A 24,172-nucleotide genomic window follows, 5' to 3' on the forward strand; every position below is an offset into this window, starting at 1 on the left:
GCTGCCCTCATCCAGTGCCGCCCTCAGCTGCTCTGTGACTGCCAACAAAGCGGATTCCGTGCTATGATTAGGCCCAAACCCATTTTTTGACTTGTCCACAATCTCATTTTCCTCCAGATACTTGGTAAGGATGGTGTTAACATGGGATTCCATGACCTTCGCCAGGTAAGTTAGCAATGAGATGGGCCGTAAATTCTCAGGGGCCGATCCATCCAGTGTGGACTTCTTCAGAATTGGAACAACCTTAGCGTGTTTCCAGGATTTAGGAAGCACCACTGACTGAAGTGATCCATTAATCAGTGCCCTCCCCTCTGTCAGGAGACAGTCTTGGAACTTCATCGAAGATATCCGGTTTAACAGGGTCGGCAGGAGAGCCGGATTTCACCTTATTGGAGAGAGTTTCCATGTCTTTGCAGGACAGTGGGGTAGGGCTTGTAATCAGGGGAGGAGTCTGGGATATTGATAAATGGCCGGGGTTTAGATACCACCCTGCGGACATCGAGGGTAGTATAAATACAGTCAATTTTATTGATAAAGTACTGGGCTCGAGCTTCACAATGCTGGTTGGAAGAAATTATATTATTGGTAGCTGCTATAGGTTTCGTCATATCATTAATGAGAGAAAAAATGGTTTTGGAGGGTTTAGAGCTAGAAGTGATTAAATTGGTATAAAATGCAGCTTTGGCCTTTCGGACAAGTTATGGTAGGCTTTGATTGCCAGCCTATAGATTTGTTTTGCTGTGGGGTCATAGAAGCGTCTCCAAGAGCGATCCAAGGATTTGCATTGTTTTTTTTCCTGCCTCAAGGACTCGTTAAACCAAGCGTGAGATTGTGTACACTTAGCACAAATCCATTTCTTAGGAATGCCGCCATCTAGTGTGCTATTAATCCAACTCCTATAAACCTTATCAGCTTCCTCCAGATCGGTAGGCCATACTGGGCAGGAGGCTTTTAAGCTGGACGCAAAGCCAGATGCGTCCAGCTTATGCCACAGTTGTTTCATGATGGTGTGGTGGGGAGTCTGCAAAGGGGCGTCAGCAAGGTCAAAACTCACATGGATAAGAAAATGGTCTGTCCAGGCTAGCTGAAGAGGGACATGGGCTACAACGGGATGAATGTTAGAAAATACAGGGTCCAAAAGGTGGCCAGCTAGATGAGGTAGACCCACCACTATTTGCATTAGTTGACAAGCCTCCATGTCCCCCAAGAAGTTGGTGATTTCCTGGGAGTCAAGGTGCAAATTCAAATCTCCCAAAATACTGAAATTGGCTGCCTCCAGGGCAAGTGTGGATGTAGAGAGCACGAGGGCCTCTTCAAAAGCTCTTGATGGTCCTGGAAGGTGGTATATAAGAAGCCCAGAGAAGGTGAACGTGTGTGATAGACAGATTTTGAACAGCGCACATTCACAGTCCGGGATATCGTGGGGTGATAGGGTGCAGGAGAAGGCTGATTTGAATATCACTGCTAGGCCTCCACCCCTGCCACAGGGTCTATTCTGGGCAAGCAAGGAGTAACCCGAGGGGAGGGCCAAAGCAGGAATTGCCACAGAGTCGCTTGTTAGACATGTTTCTGTTAGTTATTATCGTTTTCATTTTCCTTTTTACATGGCTCCTTAGTGGAGGAGCCACTGTGTGATGCAGTAATTGGTAATATTATAACATATCACCGGTCTAAATACTTTATGCAACTAGGTTACACAACATTCGATAAGCCAGTTGGATCTACACAGTGAACAAGAAGAAAGTTTAGAAGAAGCAGGTGGTTAAAAGTGATCACTGAAATAATATCTACTACCAAAATATCGAGTTCCCAAAATATCGATGACAAAATATCGAGGGACATAATATCGACTTTCTATCTTCACTAAGGTAAGTACAAAAATATCGACTTTAAAATATCGAGTGTTAAAAATATAGACTGTCAAAATATCGATTTTTTAATGTCTTTAAAATAAGTTAAAACTATCATAATATTACATATATTTAATATAAACATTGTTAAAATTATTAAATAAATGTAACATTATTACATAATTAATGTAAATTTAAAAATTAATAATAATACATATATATATAAATACATGTTATTAATAAAACATATAGAATATATTTACAGTGGCATAGCAAAAAGGTTTAAATTTAATGTAACCACTCCAGTGGGTGCTACATTACAGAGATCGTTGGATAGCGTAGGGGTAAAAGTTACTATTCCCACTCCAGTGGGTGCTACAGTAGAGAAAGTGTACGCCTGTACCCCAAAAACCCTAAACTGACCCTGAACCCTAAAAATATCCCTGTACCCCAAAAACCCAAAACTGACCCTGAACCCTAAAAATACCCCTTTACCAAAAAACCCAAAACTGACCCTGAACCCTAAAAATACCCCTTTACCCAAAAACTGAAAACTGACCCTGAACCCTAAAAATACCCCTTTACCCAAAAACTGAAAACTGACCCTGAACGCTAAAAATACCCCTTTACCCAAAAACTGAAAACTGACCCTGAACTCTAAAAATACCCCTTTACCCAAAAACTGAAAACTGACCCTGAACCCTAAAAATACCCCTTTACCCAAAAACTGAAAACTGACCCTGAACCCTAAAAATACCCCTTTACCCAAAAACTGAAAACTGACCCTGAACCCTATAAACACACAACCCGCTACAGAAAATAAATTAAAAAAATTAATTATTTATCAATTATTTATTTTAAATTAATTACCAATTATATTTTAATTATTTACCAATTATTATTTAATTAACAATTACATTAAATTTACATAATTAATTATTTATAATTAAATTACTTCCCACCCTATTCCCCTATAAACACACAACCCGCTACAGAAAATAAATTACAAAAAATTAATTATTTATCAATTAATCATTTTTAATTAATTAACTATTATATTTTAATTAATTACCAATTATTATTTAAGTAACAATTACATTAAATTTACATAATTAATTATTTATAATTAAATTACTTCCCACCCTATTCCCCTATAAACCCACAACCCGCTACAGATTTATATTACTCAAATATTATTAAATATTAATAACTTACCTTATTTTCGATATTTTTGTTGTCTATATATTTTCTAGTCTATATTATGTCTAGTCTATATTTTTGATTCGATATTTTGGCTATTCTAGTCGATATTAGTCGATATTTTTGTTGTCTACATTTTGTCTAGTCTATATTTTGTCCAGTCTATATTTTTTACTCGATATTTTGTCCAATCGATATTTTGGACTCGATAGTATGTCTGTTTACCGGTTAAAAGTGCCTCTAATTAGCTAATGCTTTGTGTGAGGATTCTAGAGGTGCCGGACAGGTTCTCTTGCTTGCTTCTTCTTTCGCAAGAGTTCCAAAGCAATTCTCTTTCTCCAGCATGCAAGGCCAGCAGAATAAGGCTGAATAGACCTTTCATTGCATTGTGTAGGTTTTGTATGAGCTTGGGGTGGAGAGTTTTGTGGAGAGATGAAAAACACTCAGACTTGGTCCTGGTGAGGGTGAAGGAAGTTTTGCACTCCTCAAATTAATGCAAACCTTTTAACACCAATTCTCTAATGGATATCAAAAATATTTCACGCTTTCCACATACCGAATCTCATGCTCTGGAAATCTGCAATTGAAGCTTTTGTGGATGGTGTTTCCTCAAATGAGGTATAAATGTTATGCCTAAATTCTATTAATTCCCATTTACACAGTCAGAAAACACTCTGAGGGCAAACAGACTCTCAGGCTTCCAGGGATGTCTACCTCAGCCTGTGGCTCACATGCTCTCCTTGTGCTTCTAGGCACTGCAGACTCTGAACAAGACAACCAGACAAAGCATTAGGCAAGCTATATCAGTGGTCCCAGGGAATATTCACTGATTGTACCACCATCACTTCTCCCTACTATTCCTTCCCCCCTTTACTTCCAGACACCAATGCATTAATCTCCTGCCTTCAGTGTTCAAATGACCATTTATTTGACCCTCCCCACACTACTATCTTCCATCACTCTTAGCACATAATCTTTTTCACTCAAATGCACACTCTGTTATATTAAAATAGTGTATATGTCATTGATATTTAATTAGATTACTCTTAAGCCTAACTCCAATCAAACAGTAGACATTATCCATTTCAATTAGTACATTTTATTAAATCCTTGGATTTCATCCATTTATTTACATTGACGTTTACTCACATATTAAATGAACATAAAGTATTTAATTAAAAACATAACGCAAACCACAACCTCAAAGATAACTCTAGTTAAATATTTTGGCATATTTTTATTATTTACTTGCTATTAAATGTTTTAGTATTGTTATTTGGATTTATTTCATTGTAATATGAAAGTTGATTCTAAGGGGCCTATTACGATGTCTGGCAAAACGCCACGACAGGTTGTGGGTGGCGGTCCATCAGACATTCGTACTCAGCTCTCCGACCTCCGCATTATGGTGCAGTTGGTCAGATCGCTGTGGCCTGGGGGAAAGACCAACGCCTCGGAGATCCCTTCGAGGCATCGGTCGGAGAGATAATACCCAAATGGCGGTGGTGCCGGCCCAGGCACCAATGGCGGGATTATGATGTCTGTTCCCGAACATCCTTTCCATGTCGGCCATTCCGGCATGGAAGGGCTGTCAGAAAGTGACTTTGGGGGCCACTAGCAGGCCCCCTGTCCCCCAGCTGCCTCTGCCCTGTGGTGCCCCCCAAACATCCATGAATCGTGTGGCAGGCACCGCACGTTGCCTGCCACACAGTGCATGGATGTTTTAAAAGGTATTTTTTCTATTACAGCTTGGGCTGCAGCCCGCAGCACCAGCCGCAATAGAAAAAATACCCTTTACGACTGCCGTTAAGGCGATCGCATCATAATAAAGGAAGCAGGACTGCTGACTCCTCATCCAACCGACATCAAAATAGGCCTCTGAAAGTAAGTCCTTGAAGATGTTCCAATAAATTAGTTAAAATTGTAGGTAATTTATCAAACAGAAAATATGATTCTGATTCAACCCCAAATGACCCGCACCCTCTTTTTAATGGAAGATCAGTGTCAGAGGATTCCCAGCTCCCCGCTCTGTTGGGTAATGCATCCTAGCACCTCATATTGTTTTCTAATGTGTCCCTGCTCCTTGTAATATCTACGTATGAGTCCCAAGCTCTTCACCAGGACTTTCAGTGTTTTCCCAAGCTAAGTGAGTGAAATTGGAATATATTTCAACTCTAGAAAGTGTAGTGAATGCCATCATACTCCCTTCTTTGTCTGTAGGAAAGCACTGACACTCAATGTAGGCTATTCTGACAATTGGAGAGTCAATCAATCATTCAAGGTGGGTGAGCAGCTCCGTTGGGGTCTTTTGAAGAGCCAGGTCTTGAGGTCCTTTCTGAATTTGGGCAGTGTCGGGCTTCGTTGGAGGTGAAGGGGGAGTTCATTCTAGGTCTTTTTTGTGAGGCAGAGTATTGGAACTTACCATAGTCTCCGCTGCTGAGAAGAAAGTAACACAATTCATTCTTATCACCTTCACTCGGGGGAGTAGAGAAAGCAATCTATCAGTCTCAGTCGCTTTGGTGGGTGCATGTTGCCCACAAGCAAGCAAGTTCTATAAAAGTGTTCATTTGCAAGTACTGTGAATAACATGTTACTGTTATCTAATGTATTAACCTAATAAGTGTTAAAGACTGTATTTCCCTATACAGAATTCACACTCTGTGAATTGTAACTCATGCTAGATGTCAGCAGTGAGCGATTCACTCGCTAAGTCCTATTTACTTGCTGATGCGGAAATTGGTGAGCTGAAGGTTATGTACAGCCCTCTGGAAAGGGGATCCACTGTGGGTCCCCCTCCCCTCTGCACTATCCTAAATCTCCACTAAAAGCCTGATGATTCCAATCATCGCACACTGTAAAATTTACTGCTTTATTTGCTCACTTCTGTTTACATTTTTCATACCCATTTCCATAGTTCTGACGAACCTCTTGTTGTTCATATTCCTTAACCCCTTCGACGCTGATGACGGAACGGTTCCGTCATGAGCGTCGGTTGAGCTGTGCTGATGACGGAACCGTTCCGTCATGACTCTGCCCGCGCAAGGCGGAGTCAGCACATGCGGGGAATACGCCCCGCACGCAAGGGGTTAATTGCTGCCTCGACTTCTCTTTCATCATGTTTTTCACAGAATCACTTTTACTATATGCTAGAACACATATTCATATTTATTCGTTATCGCCTATCTCACCATGTTGCTCTTGCTGTATTGATAACTCCCTCAGTCCCTTTTTTATTTGAGACTCACCATACGTCACAGTAGTGACCCTTTTTTTATCTTCCAAAAATGTCGCTTAGTATTTACTAGAACATGCGGACATTGATGCGATGAGAACCAAAATCCTCATGTTATTCCCCAAAAAAGTGTAATTGGGTGGGATTTATCACACCCGATATATTCAGACTCAGAGTTGACTTTTATCAAGTGAGATAAATATCAGACCATTTACTGATCTGCTCACAATTAGGGTCTAAGTTTACTTTATCATGACTTCCAATGCGTTCATGGGAGTTGACTATCATTCTAATACCATGATATCCCATGGTAAATGCCTCTACCCTAAGCATTCCCCAGCCCTTTAGTAAAAGCATCTTAGTGCCCAAGCTCCAATGTTGTGTGTGCCGCTTCACAAAAGCATGCCAGTGCCCCTATCCTGTTGACCTATATTGGGGACTGTCTACCCAAATCAAGAGTTCTGGGGTTCTTGTTAGGTATGTTCTCATGTAAAAAAAAGTCCCATGCAGGTTGGCTCTTTGTGAGGGTGTATGTTCTGATGGATCAGGATGGAGTGCGTCTTAACTATCGATTATCGACGGGGCATATTATCAAGGATAAAATATTGAGAAAATAAAATATCAACTAGTAGGTCTAGATTTTTTATACCTAATTCCACATATATGTACTACAATGTACATATATCTTCAAGATATGTAGATGTGGAGTTAGCAACAGTAAATGTATACTTCCCTGTATGCACTTACCTTCCAATATTTCGTCTCTCGATATTCTGTCCTCGATATTCTTGTACCATGATATTCGGAGAGTTGATATTCAGTAGAACAATTGTCAAGACGTAGGTTTCCTTGTGTATGTTTGTGCGCATTTATGGTTTAAGGGGGTAATGTGGTAGCTTTTAGAATTCATTGTGACCATTAATTAATAGGTCAAAGAAAAGCTAACACAATTTCTCATCTTTATTATTTTTTATCAGAAAAACATCTGGAGGGCATGGGTCCATCCTCATGGAGCTGAGACAACTGGGGCTATGGACCTGGGAGGAGCATCCACCCAAATATCATTCATTCCTGAGGAATCCGAGCAGAACCCAAATGTAAGCACGGAGGTGGTACTCTACGGGTACCAGTACAACGTCTACACTCACAGCTTCCAGTGCTACGGAAGAGACGAGGCAGAAAAACGCTTCCTGGCATCACTGGTTAGGGTATGTATGGCAAGATAAGCATACTTTACGACTAAAACTGTTCAGCTCAACTTTTGTGATATAGAAAAATTGTGTATTAGTTAAAAGCATTGTTATTAGTGAGTTCATGGTTAAAATAAATACCAATCAATTTCAAGGTCCACAGCAAGTTGACATCCACTGACTACGTGAAAAACTTTTTACCACTAGTTACGCCGTGTTAAACTCACAGTTTTGTTATTGAGCTGCATTATATTTGAAATGAGAATAGTTGCCTCAGATTGGCTTTTGGTGTTTTGCAGTTTTGGGCATTAGTAAGCCTCTTAGGGAGTACTGTGTAGGGGTGGGCAAAGAATTACCACTCCATGCGGAGCGCGTAGTTCCAAAAAACTCTGCTAACTAAGTTGGCGAGCACTCGTGAGAAAAAATCACATGCTAGACTTGCTCTCTGCGAGATTTCTCATTGTGGGTGGTCGGGGCAGGTAGGACCGTTCGCGTTGAGGAATCTGCCTCTTGCATTGAGGAAGCGGCTGCTCAAGTAGAATGTCTACTTCAGTGGCAGAAAGCATCAGCGCCCTCTGGTGCGACTCATAGGGCTGTTTGCGCTGATTTTACAGCATGAGACTAACTACCTACACTAAAAATCAGTGCGAGCAGAGTGACTTAACAGACACCACCGCTGGCGGAACTCCGCAGAGTTCCGCTGAGTAAAACTCTGCGAACTCCGCCCAGGCCTTGAACTGTGCTGACAGAGGATTATCAGAAATTGCTGTGTTCTACTGTGAGCAAACAAAGTTCTGACAAACCGTCAGTATATTTGATGAACTAAATTTTTCAAGGCCATCGGAGGAAACAAAATCTGGGCAAGGTTTCAGTCAAGTGATCCAAACTTAAGATGAGTAGAGACCATAGGGACCGATTCATAAAAGCATTTATGAGTGCCGGAAGTAATGCTAGAGGAGTACTCTTTCAAAATACTCTACTGTTGCTTTGTGGATTGACCTTGAAATGTCTCAACTCTCTATTAGCAAAAGTACAAAAATCTTACGGTTTGTTGTAATTCTATGTCACTATTCATATTTTATTCCCATGTTATTCCCATTTTAAATGTTTGGGGCCTATTCACAAAGTATACTTCGTAAGGTAGTGATGGTAGAAAAAATATTATTCCTAGAGTTTGGTCAAAATGGCTGCATACATCATCAGATATATTGATTCTTGTGTCCAGCCCTGTGTTGTGGATACACCCACAACTCATAAATGACACATGCCAACAGGACTCTGGCATAAGACATGATCACTAAGCAATCAATCAATCAATCACTGCATTTGTATAGCGCGCTACTCACCCAGGAGGGTCTCAAGGCGCTGGGGGAGAGGGATACGTCACTGCTCGAACAGCCAGGTCTCGAGATGCTTCCTGAAGTAGAGGTGGTCCTGGGTCAGCCGAAGGTGGATGGGGAGGGAGTTCCAAGTCTTGGCTGCCAGGTAGGAGAAGAATCTTCCTCCGGCCGTGGCTCGGCGGATGCGTGGTACGGAGGCGAGGGCGTGGCTGGTCGATCGTAGCTGGCGGGTGGGCATGTAGAAGGTCAGGCGGTCGTTGAGGTACTTTGGGCCCAGGTCATGGAGAGCCTTGTGTGCGTGGGTGAGGAGCCTGAACGTGATATTCTCTTGCTGATGGGGAGCCAGTGCAGGTCTCTCAGGTGGCCAGAGATGTGGTTGTGTCGTGGGATGTCCAGGATGAGTCGTGCGGAGGCGTTCTGGATGCGTTGGAGTCTTTTTTGAAGTTTGGCTGTGGTTCCGGCATAGAGGGTGTTCCCGTAGTCCAGTCGGCTGGTGACGAGTGCCTGGGTGACTTCTTCCTGGTTTCGGTGGGGATCCATCGGAAGATCTTGCGGAGCATGCGCAGGGTGTTGAAGCATGATGAGGAGACGGCGTTCACTCGTCTGGTTATCGAGAGGGAGGAGTTCAGGAGGAATCCGAGGTTGCGTGCATGGTCCGTTGGTTTTGGAGTGGTGCCCAGGGCAGGGGGCCACCAGGAATCGTCCCAGGCGGAGGGCGATGATACCAGGATGAGGACTTCGTCTTGTCTGAGTTCAGTTTCAGGCGGCTGTTCTTCATCCACTCGGCGACGTCTTTCAGCCAGACTAGCTCTGGCGGTGGCGGGGTCGTTGGTGAGGGAAAGGATCAGCTGGGTATCGTCGGGGTAGGAGATGATGTTGAGGTTGTGTTTGCGTGCGATGGCTGCGAGGGGGCTCATGTAGACGTTGAAGAGGGTTGGGCTGAGTTATGATCCTTGTGGTACGCCGCAGATGACTTTGGTGGCTTCGGATCTGAACGGGGGAGGCGGACTCTCTGGGTTCTTCCGGCGAGGAACGAGATGATCCACTCCAGAGCCTTCTCTTGGATTCCGATGTTGCTGAGGGGCTGCACTAGGGTGCGGTGGCAGACAGTGTTGAACGCTGCGGAGAGGTCCAGGAGGATGAGGGCCGCTGTTTCCCCGTTGTCGAGCAGGGATCTGATGTCATCGGTGGCTGCGATCAGGGCGGTCTCGGTGCTGTGGTTGGCTCGGAAACCAGACTGTGAGGAGTCAAGGGATCCGTTCGTCTCGAGGAAGGCGGCGAGCTGTCTGTTGATGGTCTTCTCGATGACTTTGGCCGGAAAAAAGGGAGGAGCGAGATGGGGCGGAAGTTCTTGAGGTCGGTGGGTTCCGCTGTTGGTTTCTTCAGGAGGGCGCTGAGCTCGGCATGCTTCCAGCTCTCCGGGAAGGTGGCAGTGTGGAAGGAGGCATTGATGATGTCCCGCAGATGGGGTGCGATGATGGCGTCGGCCTTGTTGACGTGGTGGGGGCAGGGGTCGGTGGGGGATCCGGAGTGGATGGTGTTCATCGTGCGGGTGGTGTCTTTGGTGCTGACCGGGGTCCAGTTGCAGAGTACGGTTATGGCAGGCATTGGTTCGGTGGTTGGGTGCGTGGTCTGTGCGCCGAAGCTGTTGTGTATGTCGGCGATCTTGCGGTGGAAGAAGGAGGCGAGTGAGTTGCAGAGGTTGATAAGCGTGGCTCAAATCCACCCGAGTGACTTACCGCACTCACCTATAGTCGCTATATAGGAAGTCAGCCGGACAGTGGAGAAGAATAAACAAAAGTCTTTATTAGGCCAAACAACACTCTTATGAGAGGGCCCTGTCCGACCTCACTCCTAGGAGTGCGAACGAGAGGACTGACTCTCTGCATCACAGCAATACATTATAATGCAATACAGTAAAGAGGGGTACGCCCCTCGTGGAAAGTTACCGAGCCTCAGACCAGTGAACAATGCTCTCATACAGCAGGCATCTGCACCTGCAAGGGATACATTATTATCTCTACTCAAGGCCATGGAGCTAGGCTTCGGCGTCTCTGGGCATGAGAACATTACTGATAAAGAGACTTGTTAGTTTCGGCCACAGTAAGCCGAGAAACGAAAACTGCTGTCTTAGTACATTTCTGTATTCCTGCGGGAGGGGCATATGAGCGAGCAGGGCCCGCAGGCACAGAGGGTTACACAAAATGGTGGCACACAGGCTAAGCTAAGAAACTAATATGGTCACACGTACATTTGAACATAAGTAAGGAGCAAGAATAGTAATTCAGCATAGGTGCATATACGAACTTCATTAGTTAGTCATATGATGCTAACTCGCACATCATCATAGGGCAATTAGGGTATCGAAAAGTGAATTCTATCAGACCCTCCTTTTAGCATCATTGGCTAACTATAGCCTCATTTATTTGCAAAAGGTAGTGCCGACATCCATTCTAGGGGCAGGACTTTATTTCTTTAGTCTAGAACATCCTCTGCAATAAACATCAACCAACTTGCATCAGCAGGAATTTCAGTAATCATAGAAGTGGTATATTGACCAGGTAACTTCTTTTTCGGACGTAAATTCGTAGCACACATTGAACAACATGGAGGGAGGCAATATATGCAGAGGCAGCAAGTCAGAATTACACTCACCACACCAACCAGACCCATCAATATTTTCCAACCCCAGGAAGAGAAGGCACCCCAGAGCCACCCCTGTAAGGACCATGTCCCATTATCCTGATGTAATTCAGTCGCTAATCTATGTAATTTCTGTACAGCCAAGTTAACAGTCGGGGCTGAGTCAGGTATATAAACGCAACAAGATGTCCCGATGACGCGACAGGCCCCGCCCCTATCGGCTAATATGACGTCAAGCACCATCCTGTTCTGGATCGTAAATAATCTCATAGCCTGAATCTCGACAGATATGTTAGTCGTAATGTCAGCTTCGGTGAGAACTACCTTTTCCATTACCCTAGACAGTCGTCGAATAGCTCTGCTGTTAAATATCGGACCCCAGAAAGGTAACAAACCCTTAGAAAAATCAGTCCATTGTTGGTACGAGGTGTCCGTCTGATCAACGTCATCTACCTGAAGTTCCCTCCTTTTACGCTGCTCTTGTGGCTGCTCTTGTGGACTGGGGAATCGACGATGAGTTTTGTGGTAATCAGAAGGAGCCACATATACAGGAGGAATCATATAGGCCAGGTAACACACCCCACCCCAACCCTCAGGCAACCATAAGTACCCATTATCTCCACACACAAAATAGATGCTGGGTGGGGCAATCAAAGAGGGGCTGAGAGGCAAGCGTATCGAAGCAGTCACATTGCAGGAGCTATTACCGACTTTGATGGGACCCCTCCCCTCTATACAGAAATATGGAGAAGGACCTACCACAGCCAGGGGTATCAGAGACTTGGAGCTGTTGTTACCCTTTGGGGGGTGTCTGTAGGACAGAGAAGCATTCAATTTCAGGAAACTTTCCCTAAGTTTGTCAGTATCATTTGGTGTCAGAAACCGGCCCAACTTTTTCTCACATGTCTCTATAAATTTCTGGTCAAAACGTCCGTCAGTATATATTCGTCCAAGGGAAGATGGAGGCAGAGGGCGTACTCGCATTGTCATTGTCCACCCCCTATTCTGCAGTCGAGGAGTCAGGGAATCTGGCTGCTGGAAATATTTAACAAGACCTGTGAGAGTATACCACCCCACACAACTATTCACTGGCGTCAAAGGGAGGGCAAGAAATCTGTCTTTCTTATAGGCAGCAGAAGGCAAGAGCCCACAAACCCAACAATCTGTCAAGTTGGTAGTGGCGTGTGCATGGTGTAAAGTCTTAATAAAAACATTGTCTTTATAACTTTTTCTCAACATTCTTTCACCATAATTAACAGTAATCATATTATGTTCAGGAACGGCAGTGGGTGTGGGCGCAAACACATGAACGGGGTAAGCTTTATCCAGGAAAAACAATATTCCAAGAGTCACTATAAAAGCAATCAGAATAATAATGATGACCACGATCTTTCCTTTTCGGGGAAGAGCCAACCAGGGGGAATCAGGTACAGGTCTCGGAGGAGCCGCAAAGGGCTGCTCCTCATCAGGAATGGGGCGCCCAAAAGGATACATTCTCAAGAACTTTCAAAATATACCAAAAATCAAAAAAATGGAAAAAACACTTCTACTAAAAAAATAGTCCCAGACAATCCTCAACCGGCCAGAGGGGTTCTTCAACCCTTAAAAAAGGGATCTTCTCCCTGTGTCCTTCAAAGCCTCACAGGCAGGCTTTTACCGTCCATACCTTATTCCAACGTTGCTGCTCAAGAATTGAAAACAAGGGAGCACTTAATTTGGGCCCCGCACCACTCTATAGTCTCATAACACACAATCTTCAGCTAAACACCAGGGCTCTTACAAGTCCGTCCCTACCACTAAATCTTCGTATTCAGAAAGTCCACTAAGCCCTTCTTCCAGTGTTTAGTCCATCATATTTCAGCACTGTTACTTATTTTCTTCGGGCCGCAAATTATATCGAGTGCTCCCTGGCACTTCGGGGTCAGTGAACAAAACAGGTGTATCTGTGGCAGATGCTGAACTCTCTGGTGTCTCTTCACTAGTAGTGACAGGAGTAGTAGAGCTCACTGAATTCTCTATTCCGCTTCGCTCTTCTCCAATCAGTGAAGCATCCGAGAAAGGAGCATACCTCGGGATAGACTCATGCTCCTCGTCAGCGATGCCATCCTGTACCCATTTGTCATAGGGCAACGGAAGCGGGACCCTTTTCACATGTGAGGCATGGGTCCACGCCTTCCTTCCGTCGATCCGAAGTGCCGTACGCGTGGTGAGGAGTACCTGGCGCGGCTCCGACCACCTTGGCTCCAGACAAGACTTCCGCTGATATCTTCTTATCACCACCCAGTCCCCTGGGTTGATGGAGTGTCCAGGCCCCTCCGGCAACGGCTTCAGAGTGTCTGCTACCTGCTGATGAATAGAACGAAGATCTTTAGTCAGAGCATACAGATAATCTGTCAACAAAGGGTATGGTACTTCAGTAAAACATTTAGGCCTGGGCACTCCCCAAATATTGGCCGGACGGCCGAATACCACTTCGTGGGGGGAGACGCCCGTTTTCGCATTCACAGTAACTCTCGTTGAAAGCAAGGCTAAGGGAAGGGCGTCTGGCCAACGGAGACCTGTACTCTCACATATTTTGGCCATCTTTAATTTGAGCGTGCCGTTAAATCGCTCCACGAGTCCTGCTGCCTGAGGGTGTAAGGCTGAATGGAATTTTTGGGAAATCTGTAAGCCTTTACATATTTGCTTCACTAGTTCTGCATTAAAGGACGTACCATTATCACTCCAGATCCCCCTAGGTAATCCAAAGCGAGAAAAATACTCCTTGATCAACATTTTTGCAGTAGACATGGCCGTGCAATCTTTCGTTGCGTACGCCTCCACCCACCTACTAAAGGCACATACGACTACAAGGACATACTTCAAGTTATTGACTCTTTCCATTTCGATGTAATCCATCTGAATCACCTCAAAAGGGAAAGAGGGGGTGCAAAATTTCCAGTTGGGACAGGGGTACCCTTTCCAGGATTATGTCTCAAACATACCATGCACTGTCGAACCAAGTGAGTGGCCACTTTAGAGATATTCTTATTGCTCCACACTGGGTCTAACAATTTACAAATGCCCTTTGCACTCACATGAGCAGGCCCGTGCGCCATCGTCACTACTGGAAGAACATATGCATTCGGAAGTAACCATCGTCTCTTATCGGTCACATCTGTCCAACATTCATCCGCATCCAATCGTCCCTGCCCATCCTTCCATGCCCTCAATTCATCTTCTGTCGCTTTTCCCTGTATGTTCTTGACACTCTGTACGGTGTCTGAGAACATATGAACATTTGGGACCCATCTAGCTGGTCCTGCCACGAACATTCGTGGTAATTTTTCTCTAGCAGTCTCTTTTGCTGTTTCATCTGCAAAGGCATTGCCTCGTCCTACATCATCCACTATTGTCTTGTGTGCGCTACACTTTATCACAGCCAATCTTTTGGGTAGTGTCAGTGCCGTTAGCAGTCGTAACATCAGTGGGCCATGTTGTATGCGTTGTCCGTGAGACGTCAGAAATCCCCGTTCTGCCCAAAGTCGCCCATAATTATGAGCCACGCCAAAGGCGTATTGGCTGTCAGTATAAATGTTCACGTCTAGCCCCTCACTCAATTCACATGCTCTCAATAGGGCTATAATCTCAACAGCTTGGGCAGAATTGTAAGGTATCCTAGAAGTCTCCACTACCGTCTGTAATATTGTTATTGCATATGCTGCTGTCGATGTACCGTCCGGCAATTTAAAACAGGACCCATCCACATACAACTCCCCGTCTGGTTCGTCCAAGGGCCTGTCTGTCAGATCCACCCTCCCCTTTGTCTCCTCTTCGGTCTTAAACAAACAGTCATGTATGTCATCGTCCTTTGTATCTGTGGGGATAGGTAACAATGTGGCAGGATTCAGTGTAGCACACCTTTTAATCGTCACATGGTGTGTAAAAAGAGTCATCTCATAACCCGTAAGACGAGCACTAGTTAAGTGCTGCGTCTGTGTTCTGTTCAACAAGATGTCCACAGCATGCGGTACCATGACTGTGAGGTCTGATCCCAATACGAGCCCTGCCGATTGTCTTGTAGAGACCGCAGCAGCCGCCTTGGCCCTCAGACAACTCGGCAGTGCTCTTGCCACATTGTCAAGCATTGCGGAAAAGTAAGCGCAGGGTCTCTGCTTCCCCCCAAAACACTGAGTTAAAACAGACAACGCGCAACCTTCCGCCTCATGTACGTAAAGAACAAAAGGCTTCTGATAATCAGGTGTTCCAAGAACAGGCGCAGAACATAAAGCCATTTTTAGTGACTCAAACGCTTCTTGACATGCGGGGGTCCAGGGTAGGGGCTCGCGCACTTCCTTGGTAGTCAGATACAATAGGGGTTTTGTTAGTAACGCATAGTTAGGTATCCACTGGCGACAATACGATGTTATGCCCAAGAACGCGCGCACCTCTCGCTGCGTGTTAGGTACACTCATATTATTGATAGCTTTTATGCGCTCAGGCGTCAGCCTTCTCCCCACTTTCGAAAGGAGGTGACCGAGGTAGGTGACATCCGTTCAACAGTATTGAAATTTTGGAAGGGACACTTTATGCCCTCTTTTGGCCAAATGGTGGAGCAATTTCACAGTAGCATCCCGACAACCCTGCTCGTCGTCCGATGCTATCAGGATATCATCCACATACTGCAACATGACGTTGCCAGGTGGAAGTTCCAGTTCATCCAATTGTGCCTTCAATGCTTGACTATATATGCTCGGACTCTCAGTGTACCCCTGAGGAATTCTCTTAAAGCGGAAGCTTCGGCCAGCCAATGAGAATCCGAAGAGATAACGACGTTCTTCATGTACTGGAATACTGAAGAAAGCATTTTTCAAGTCTAGGACAGAGAAATATTTAGCAGAAGGGGGAATCATTGTCAATATTGTAGTAATGTCCGAGACCACCGGGTACTGTGGCTCCACTACTCTATTTACGTGTCACAAATCAATCACAAATCTATAAACATCAGGAGTATTATCAGTAGCTTCAGGTGACCGTCTTTTAAGGATAGGTAAAATAGGGCTGTTACATATGTTCGAATCGGTCTCTTCCACTACACCAGACCGTATTAAATCTTGTATTATTTGTAACAGGGCCTTCTCTCCCTCCCTAGGAATCCTGTACTGAGGAACCCTGGGCAATTTCGCTCCCACCTTCACTCTTATGGTCACCGGGGCAATATCCATTTTACCTACATCTGTATCATTGACAGCCCACAAGCTGTCGGGTATGCCTTGGAATTCAGGTGGTAATGGGTCATCTTTCGAAAAACACTGCAATGGGCGGGCAACATTCGGGCCCAAAGTAAGGTACACGCCATCTGGAGAACAATAGATGGTGGCGTGCAATCTTTTCAATAGATCTAAGCCCAGCAAATTTTCCCCACAATTTGATGTCAATAGAAACGGTGAATCAACAGTGAAAGGGCCAATCGTTAACGTGAGAGGTTTAGAAATGGGGCTAATCACCGGAGTTCCTGCGAAACCCACAGAGATGTTATTTTTGCCAGACAGAGCCGCCCCTGGGACCCGAGAACGAGCCACTGAACTTTTCATTGCACCCGTATCCACTAGAAATTTTTGTTGAGACCCCAATAAGTCTGCTTCGACATAAGGTCCCTTCTGATCAACTTCCATAAGTACTGGTCCCATGCTCTGTCCTACGCTGTCCTAGTTGTGGGAAAACCCTGTCAAATCGTCCACTGAGTAATCATCGTTATAGTACTGACCACCGCCCCTCTGCAACTGTTGTCTGTCTGCACCATTGTCAAAGTAATTTCCTCCTGGTCTCCCGCCTCCTTCTGACCGTGTAGCCTGTCTCTCAAAATCACCACTACCTCGTCCTCGTCCTCGTCCTGGACCGGTGCTCGACTGAAGCAGTGGGCAATCCCGCCACCAATGCCCCTCCTGCTTACACTTTGCGCACTGATTCGGTCCCAGCCTTTCCCGACTCTCACCTCTCCCAAAACCGCCCCCACGACTCGGCGCTGCACCCCTTCCTCTGCCTCTAGCCACTTGTTGCAACAAAACTCTTGTCTTTAGATCCTTAGCCTTCTTTTCCTGCTTGTCCTTACTTTCATTTTCCCTGTGTTCATAATACTGTGCCATACTGAGAATGCCCGAAGGAGAGGACGTCGTCCACGTGCTCTCCGACGCTTGCAATCTTGCTGAAATTTCAGGCAATAAGTTCACGACAAACCTATTAACGAAGGGCCGTAACCCGCCATCTTGTGACACATCTTGCCCACTAAAATCTATGAACGTTTCCTCAAACCTCGTAAAGAAGTCCGAGACTGCCTCATCCTTTTTCTGCTTACAAGCCGTCAACTTGTCCCAATCTACCTTTTTCGGGGGAATGAAAGAATGCATATATTTTATTATGCGCCCTGGTAAAGCTAAGATCTCGGCCTTCGGCTTCTCCCCTGGCTTACGCTCCTTGTCCCAATCCTGCAACTCCTGCCACGTACCTCCTAACTCTTCCGCATGGTCAGTACCTTTCACTTGCCGCCACACATCAACCGGGACCAAAAGCCCGAAAAACAATTCAACATCAGCCAAAGTCATTACAGTGGAAGACGCGGCTTCTGTTAGCTCTTTGTAGTAGGCAGTCGGGTTCTTTATAGAATCCGGCAGCTGAGCTTTCAATGATAACACCTCACTTCTCTTCCATGGCGTATACACCCATTGCTCCTGGAAATGTGCATCTATCCTGTTCCTGGTAACAGCCTTCGTTACTGGATCTAGCAACTCAGGGACCTCGGGATGAAAAATAGGGTGCACCTCGCGCATTGGGTGGAGACCTGGGAAATGGGGGGCGCCGGCAGAGGGTAATTCATTCCTGTATTGTAATAGTGCACGTAAACTACTCATCACTTCTTTCACCCCGGTATTCGTTCTATAAGCTCCAGCCTGTATATCTCGTAAAACCGCTGGAGCCACACCTCCATACCCCTGTTCCCATAGCGGTATCAATACATTTGACATGTGCCACAGAGCGTGCTGTTGCATCAAAGGCTCAAAATCTTTCATAGTGGACCAAATATCTTCAAACGAATAAATATTATTCCTGGCCCACTGACATGCCTGAGTAGCTACCATACTCTTTTCATCTAAACCAACTGTAGAACGCGTAAGCAACTTCCATACCTGTGAGAGTAATCCACTACCTGCGCCTCGACTCGGCGTTAGCATTTCCTGACTGGGGGTGGTACTAGCTGAAACAGTAGGGAGTGCTAAAGAAAATTGGGAGGGCGCGGGTGAAGTGGTCTGGAGTAATGAAACAAGTGGTGTCGAGGGCGAAGATTGTTGGGGGGCACTCGCTGAAGGACCCGGAACTCTACTACTGGGGGTCGGGAGTGGCAAGGAGGGGTACAAGGGTTGGGGGGCGTAAGGGGGAGGGGGTCGAGTATTCAAAATGTCTTCCATTTCATCTGGGTCGTCCTCTCGCACAACATAACTTATTTTCTTTCAACCTACAAAGTCTATCTGAGCGTTCCATACGTAGCGCATTCTCATTTCCAACCTGTTCTCTCGCCTTCTGCGCCATAGTCTGGGTGGACTTTTTATACGCCTCTTTCTCATCTCGCAGTTTGCGTTTCCTGGCCTCTTTCTGCCACACTCGCAAAGAATCAAACATACTCTGACGACTACGCCTAGCAAACAGTTTGTCTTGCAAATAGTCCAACTTAGCTTCATCGAAAGAACCCGTCAAAGGCCATTGTAAATCCACATTATCAGCAGTGTACCGGTGCCACAAAGTACCAAACAAAAGCGGGACCAATCCATGTTTGACATACATATCAAAGCTTGGAGTGCCTTCAGGGGGTGCAGGTTGGCTCTCGGCCAGTCTAGTATCTGAGGGTCGACAACAACATCCAAAGCATCGTAACTTACTAAAACACGGCATCTTTACTTCGGTGTGAAAGAAACACTTCACCACAGGCTACGTTACCTTGAGTCGCTAGCTCGAGCTCGTTCATACACACATATAGACATACATTAGGAAACCACACACACACATATACAATACCTCCAAACACGTGTTACCAAAATGGGACAAGGCCCGTCGACCAAGTCCTGGGGAACCTGGACTCTACCGCAGACCGAACAGTACACTAACCGTTCTGAGGATGGGAAACAGATCCGCCACCCGTGCGGCACTATGAATCACTGCGCGCTTTACCACGGGAAACCCAGATCTCACCTCCACTGAACCACCACTCTAGGAGTTCAGGGTAAGCACCGGAGTCTGCCCGCAATGAGCCACGCCTTCACCACAGTACCACCCGGTCGGATCGCTACAAACAATACATCCAGATATTTCCCCAACCTCGTCAAGTCTGTCAGAGCACCTTCTCGTTCTCTGAGTTCCCCGGAGCACACTAGCCCCAGGAGCGCACCGGCTCCTCAAACCACTGGAGACAACCTAGTCTCCCGGAACACTCCCGTTCCTTAAACAATCACAGGTGGACCACTCACCTTCCGTAGGCGGCACCGACCTCTACCGTTCTCCACCTCCGGCTGCCAGGACCAACACGGTCAGCTTCAAGTTCCGCCTTCTGGACCCCGGTGTAAGAACCGAACCGGGACCTCTCCCGATCAGCAGGGTGGGGCAGCGCTGCGAGAACCAAGCTCGGCATCAGATGGGTACCCGGGCCCACCGTGCCGACCAGCGGGTCCCCGGTCTTCTGCTACCCACTTACGGGTGAGAAAGATCCTTATCGCGGTGTCCCTATTCGGGCGCCAACTGATAAGCGTGGCTCAAATCCACCCGAGTGACTTACCGCACTCACCTAGAGTCGCTATATAGGAAGTCAGCCGGACAGTGGAGAAGAATAAACAAAAGTCTTTATTAGGCCAAACAACACTCATATGAGAGGGCCCTGTCCGACCTCACTCCTAGGAGTGCGAACGAGAGGACTGACTCTCTGCATCACAGCAATACATTATAATGCAATACAGTAAAGAGGGGTACGCCCCTCGTGGAAAGTTACCGAGCCTCAGACCAGTGAACAATGCTCTCATACAGCAGGCATCTGCACCTGCAAGGGATACATTATTATCTCTACTCAAGGCCATGGAGCTAGGCTTCGGCGTCTCTGGGCATGAGAACATTACTGATAAAGAGACTTGTTAGTTTCGGCCACAGTAAGCCGAGAAACGAAAACTGCTGTCTTAGTACATTTCTGTATTCCTGCGGGAGGGGCATATGAGCGAGCAGGGCCCGCAGGCACAGAGGGTTACACAAAATGGTGGCACACAGGCTAAGCTAAGAAACTAATATGGTCACACGTACATTTGAACATAAGTAAGGAGCAAGAATAGTAATTCAGCATAGGTGCATATACGAACTTCATTAGTTAGTCATATGATGCTAACTCGCACATCATCATAGGGCAATTAGGGTATCGAAAAGTGAATTCTATCAAGGTCTTGCGAGGGAGTGATGTCGTTGTTTCCGGCGCTGGGGTTGGAGAACTCTTTGACGATGCTGAAAAGTTCCTTGCTGTCGTGGGCGTTGTTGTCCAGTCGTTCTTTGAGTGCTGTCTTCTTGGTGGTGCGGATCAGCTGGTGGTGCTTGCGGGTGGCGTGCTTGAGGGCAGTCCTGTTGTCTGTGGTCTGGTCGTGGCGCCAGGCTTTCTCGAGGGTGTGGCAGTTCTTCTTGGAGTCCTTGAGTTCGTCGGTGAACCAGGGGGTTTTCTTGCAGCCGGGTCTGCTGGTAGGGTTCTTTAGTGGTGCGAGGTCATCGGCTCAGGCGGTCAGCCACTGTGTGAGGTTGCTGGCTATTTGTTGTGGTCCGTTGTGCTGGTGGGAGGGTTCTGGTTGAGGGAGGCGATGAGCTGGTCGGCGGTGATCTTGCTCCAGCTTCTGAGGGGAACCTGTTGCGGGTGGTGGTGGGTCGTGGTTCTCCTGAAGTTGAAGTGGACGCAGCTGTGGTCAGTCCAATGAAGTCCGGTGGAGTGGCTGAAGGAGATGTGCTTGCTGGATGAGAAGACGGGGCCAAGCGTGTGGCCGGCGTAGTGGGTCGGGGTGTTCACCAGCAGCTTAAGCAGTAGCAAACAAACCACACAAGCAAGGAATCACAACAGAAAACTCTGAGACTACCATCTGAAAACACCGCTACAGGCCCATGATGAGTGAAAAGCAGTCTTCACAGTTACAAAACTTTGTGTCAAACTCTTTCGTCCCCTCATCATTCCCTACCAAGTGCAGAAATTGGCGGGAAAGATCTATTTATTTCTAAAGAAAACATTGACTCAGAAACTCACACTGCACCCCAATAAATCGCCCCCACATGGCATAGCTTCAATCATTGCACCCTTGATATCCACTGCAGTATGCTCTCATTGCCCAATGTCACCTTAGTGAAGACAACATGCCACCCACGTCCATCATTAAATCATTTTTGAGTACAACCCACCCCTTAACCCCTTAACATTGTTCACATCGTCAAAATTAAAGAAACCTTGTACAGTGTTAAAAACTGCATCTATGTTCCCCTTTACTAAAAATAACGTTCCTATTCATCCCTGACTTACTCCACCATAAATCTCTATCCCTCATAAAACCTCAAAGCAATCCTTTTCAGGAAGTGTACCCAAGGGGTGCCTTATCTCAGTTTTAAGAACAACCCCGTCTTACGCAGCATTCAAGACAGACCCTTAAGTCCCGATGTTACAAAGACACTTTCTGATATGTCACATTGATAATACACGCACATAGGATGCTTTGCTGCGTGAGGTTTCATAATATAGATGGCTCTACCCCATGCTTACTGTGGGTAACACCACCCCTCATAATCATGTTACCCATCAGCCTGTCCTGCTACCTATTGACTCTGATGCTCGATGGGCTTTTTCCGCCAGCCCTTTATATCTTTCCTAATCTATAATACTTAATAGCTTTCTATTTGTAATCCATTCCTTAAGTGTTGTAGGGCCAGTCTCTGTTTATGTGAAGCTCTCTGTTACTCTGACGAGTCTGGTTCATGCTTTATAAAACTGCAAATACATAAACAACCCTGGGATCCTGCACCTACGCGCCTGAGTGGTACTATACCTGGCAGATATTGGCAGCCATCGGCAACCCCAGAACACGGCCTATCCCTGCTGACGAGGGGTGATACCCCAAAACACGTGTCCAGGGATGGGGAAGACAGCGAAGATAGCAGAAGATCGAAAGATGATGCATCGCGAACACGTTACTACATAGTCCTTAGGGGCGACACCGCCGGTGTGTGAGTAGTGTGCGACCCCACCCCCATTTGTAACATAAACAACCCTGATGGACTCTCAGATCATCCCCATTTATTATTCTCAAAATATTTGAACTGCAAAAGCACTTTGAGAATATCAACCTCCTGCACTCTGTCCAGTCCCAAAAACATCACAGACATTGCATGGATTTGTGTAGTCGATGAAGTTCCTTACGTCCCTGACAGAGGAGACGCAGCCACACTGCACTATTAGAGCTGTCATCGGCTCTCGACATGGTTGACCACTGAGCCCAACTAAGTACTTCTGCTCTGACATGGCCATCGCCCAGATCACCAGAGTGGTCTCCTCTTTTCTTTCTGACATAAATAAAGGAGTTGTGTGGTTTTATGAGTTAGTTAAAGGGTCTGTCTCTGAAGTCACAAACTCATCTACTTTTTTTCTGCAATAGTTGAAATCACAAACGCATCTACATTTCTTCTTCCGAGTAACACGTTAACCTTCATAAAGAAGTGGAGTTGAAAATAAATACTAAAAGTATTTATAAAAAAAATAAGGTGATCATTCATGTTTTCTAAAATAATTGCATCCAAAACTAACATACAAAATGAAATGACTGAAAACATATTGAAAAACATTATTGTAAATATTTGTCATATATATTTTTCTTATTATTTTTTTTCATTACTCTCTGGGCTACAGGGATAGCCAATTTCTATTACTAAGTGATAAACGTGCCCCTCGGGGCATTGGAAATAAAGTAAAATCATAAATTTAAAAAAATTATATCAACTAGACTTAAGGGAGGATGGTAAACAGGTTGAAAACACTGCAGATGCAGTAGTTGTCCAGGGAGCAGAAAAAGACACGAAGAGTCTGATTACGAGTTGGTCAGTGTATTCCGACCCATGATTAAACCACTGTTTACGCACAGGGCGGAAGTACGAGTTGGTTGGCATTTAATGTTTTGATAATTATCGGATGCGTTAAATACCTCTACCTTAATTACATTTCAGCAGTTCAAACCACCTGAAATCTTGATGCATTAAACTCCAAAATGTTATTCTCTGCAAACTTGTAATAGGTACTATTTATCGCACCTGACAAATAACGTACCCTGTGGTATTGATATTTATCAGGTGTAATAAAAACACCCATACTTAAATCAGACCCTAAGAGAATAAAAATGTGAAGTTGTAGCACTTAGCTTGAATTTCTCTGTGCTGCCCCTGCGGTGTCCACCATAACTCCTGTTTGTAAGTGGAAGTAAATCCACAGAAAAAGGTGGAGGCGGACCTGCTGCATCCTCTTCACTACGCCGAAGCATCAGAGAATGCCACATGTGCCAGATTTTCCACTAACCACTGGACAGGGGTGGTAAATGTGCCACCAAGTGAAGCAGCACTTCGCCCCAATGCTGCTCCGATTTAGAGAAGAGTTTAAGACTCCCCTCTTTAAAGAACAGGACAGCAAAATGCAGACTTTAA

At 45.6% G+C, this 24,172-nt stretch overlaps 1 protein-coding gene across 1 annotated transcript in view; it reads left to right on the forward strand.

Moving 5' to 3' along the window:
- The window catches only part of ENTPD3 (ectonucleoside triphosphate diphosphohydrolase 3), a 140,715-nt gene that overhangs the window by 98,835 nt on the left and 17,708 nt on the right, over nucleotides 1–24,172 (forward strand). The window contains exon 6 of the mRNA XM_086942082.1: nucleotides 7,260–7,490. Coding sequence (XP_086798208.1) covers nucleotides 7,260–7,490 — 231 coding nt within the window. The remainder of the gene's footprint in view (nucleotides 1–7,259; nucleotides 7,491–24,172) is intronic.

The sequence above is a fragment of the Lissotriton vulgaris genome, chromosome 10 (genome assembly GCF_964263255.1).
Source record: "Lissotriton vulgaris chromosome 10, aLisVul1.2, whole genome shotgun sequence".
Classification (NCBI taxonomy): domain Eukaryota; kingdom Metazoa; phylum Chordata; class Amphibia; order Caudata; family Salamandridae; genus Lissotriton; species Lissotriton vulgaris.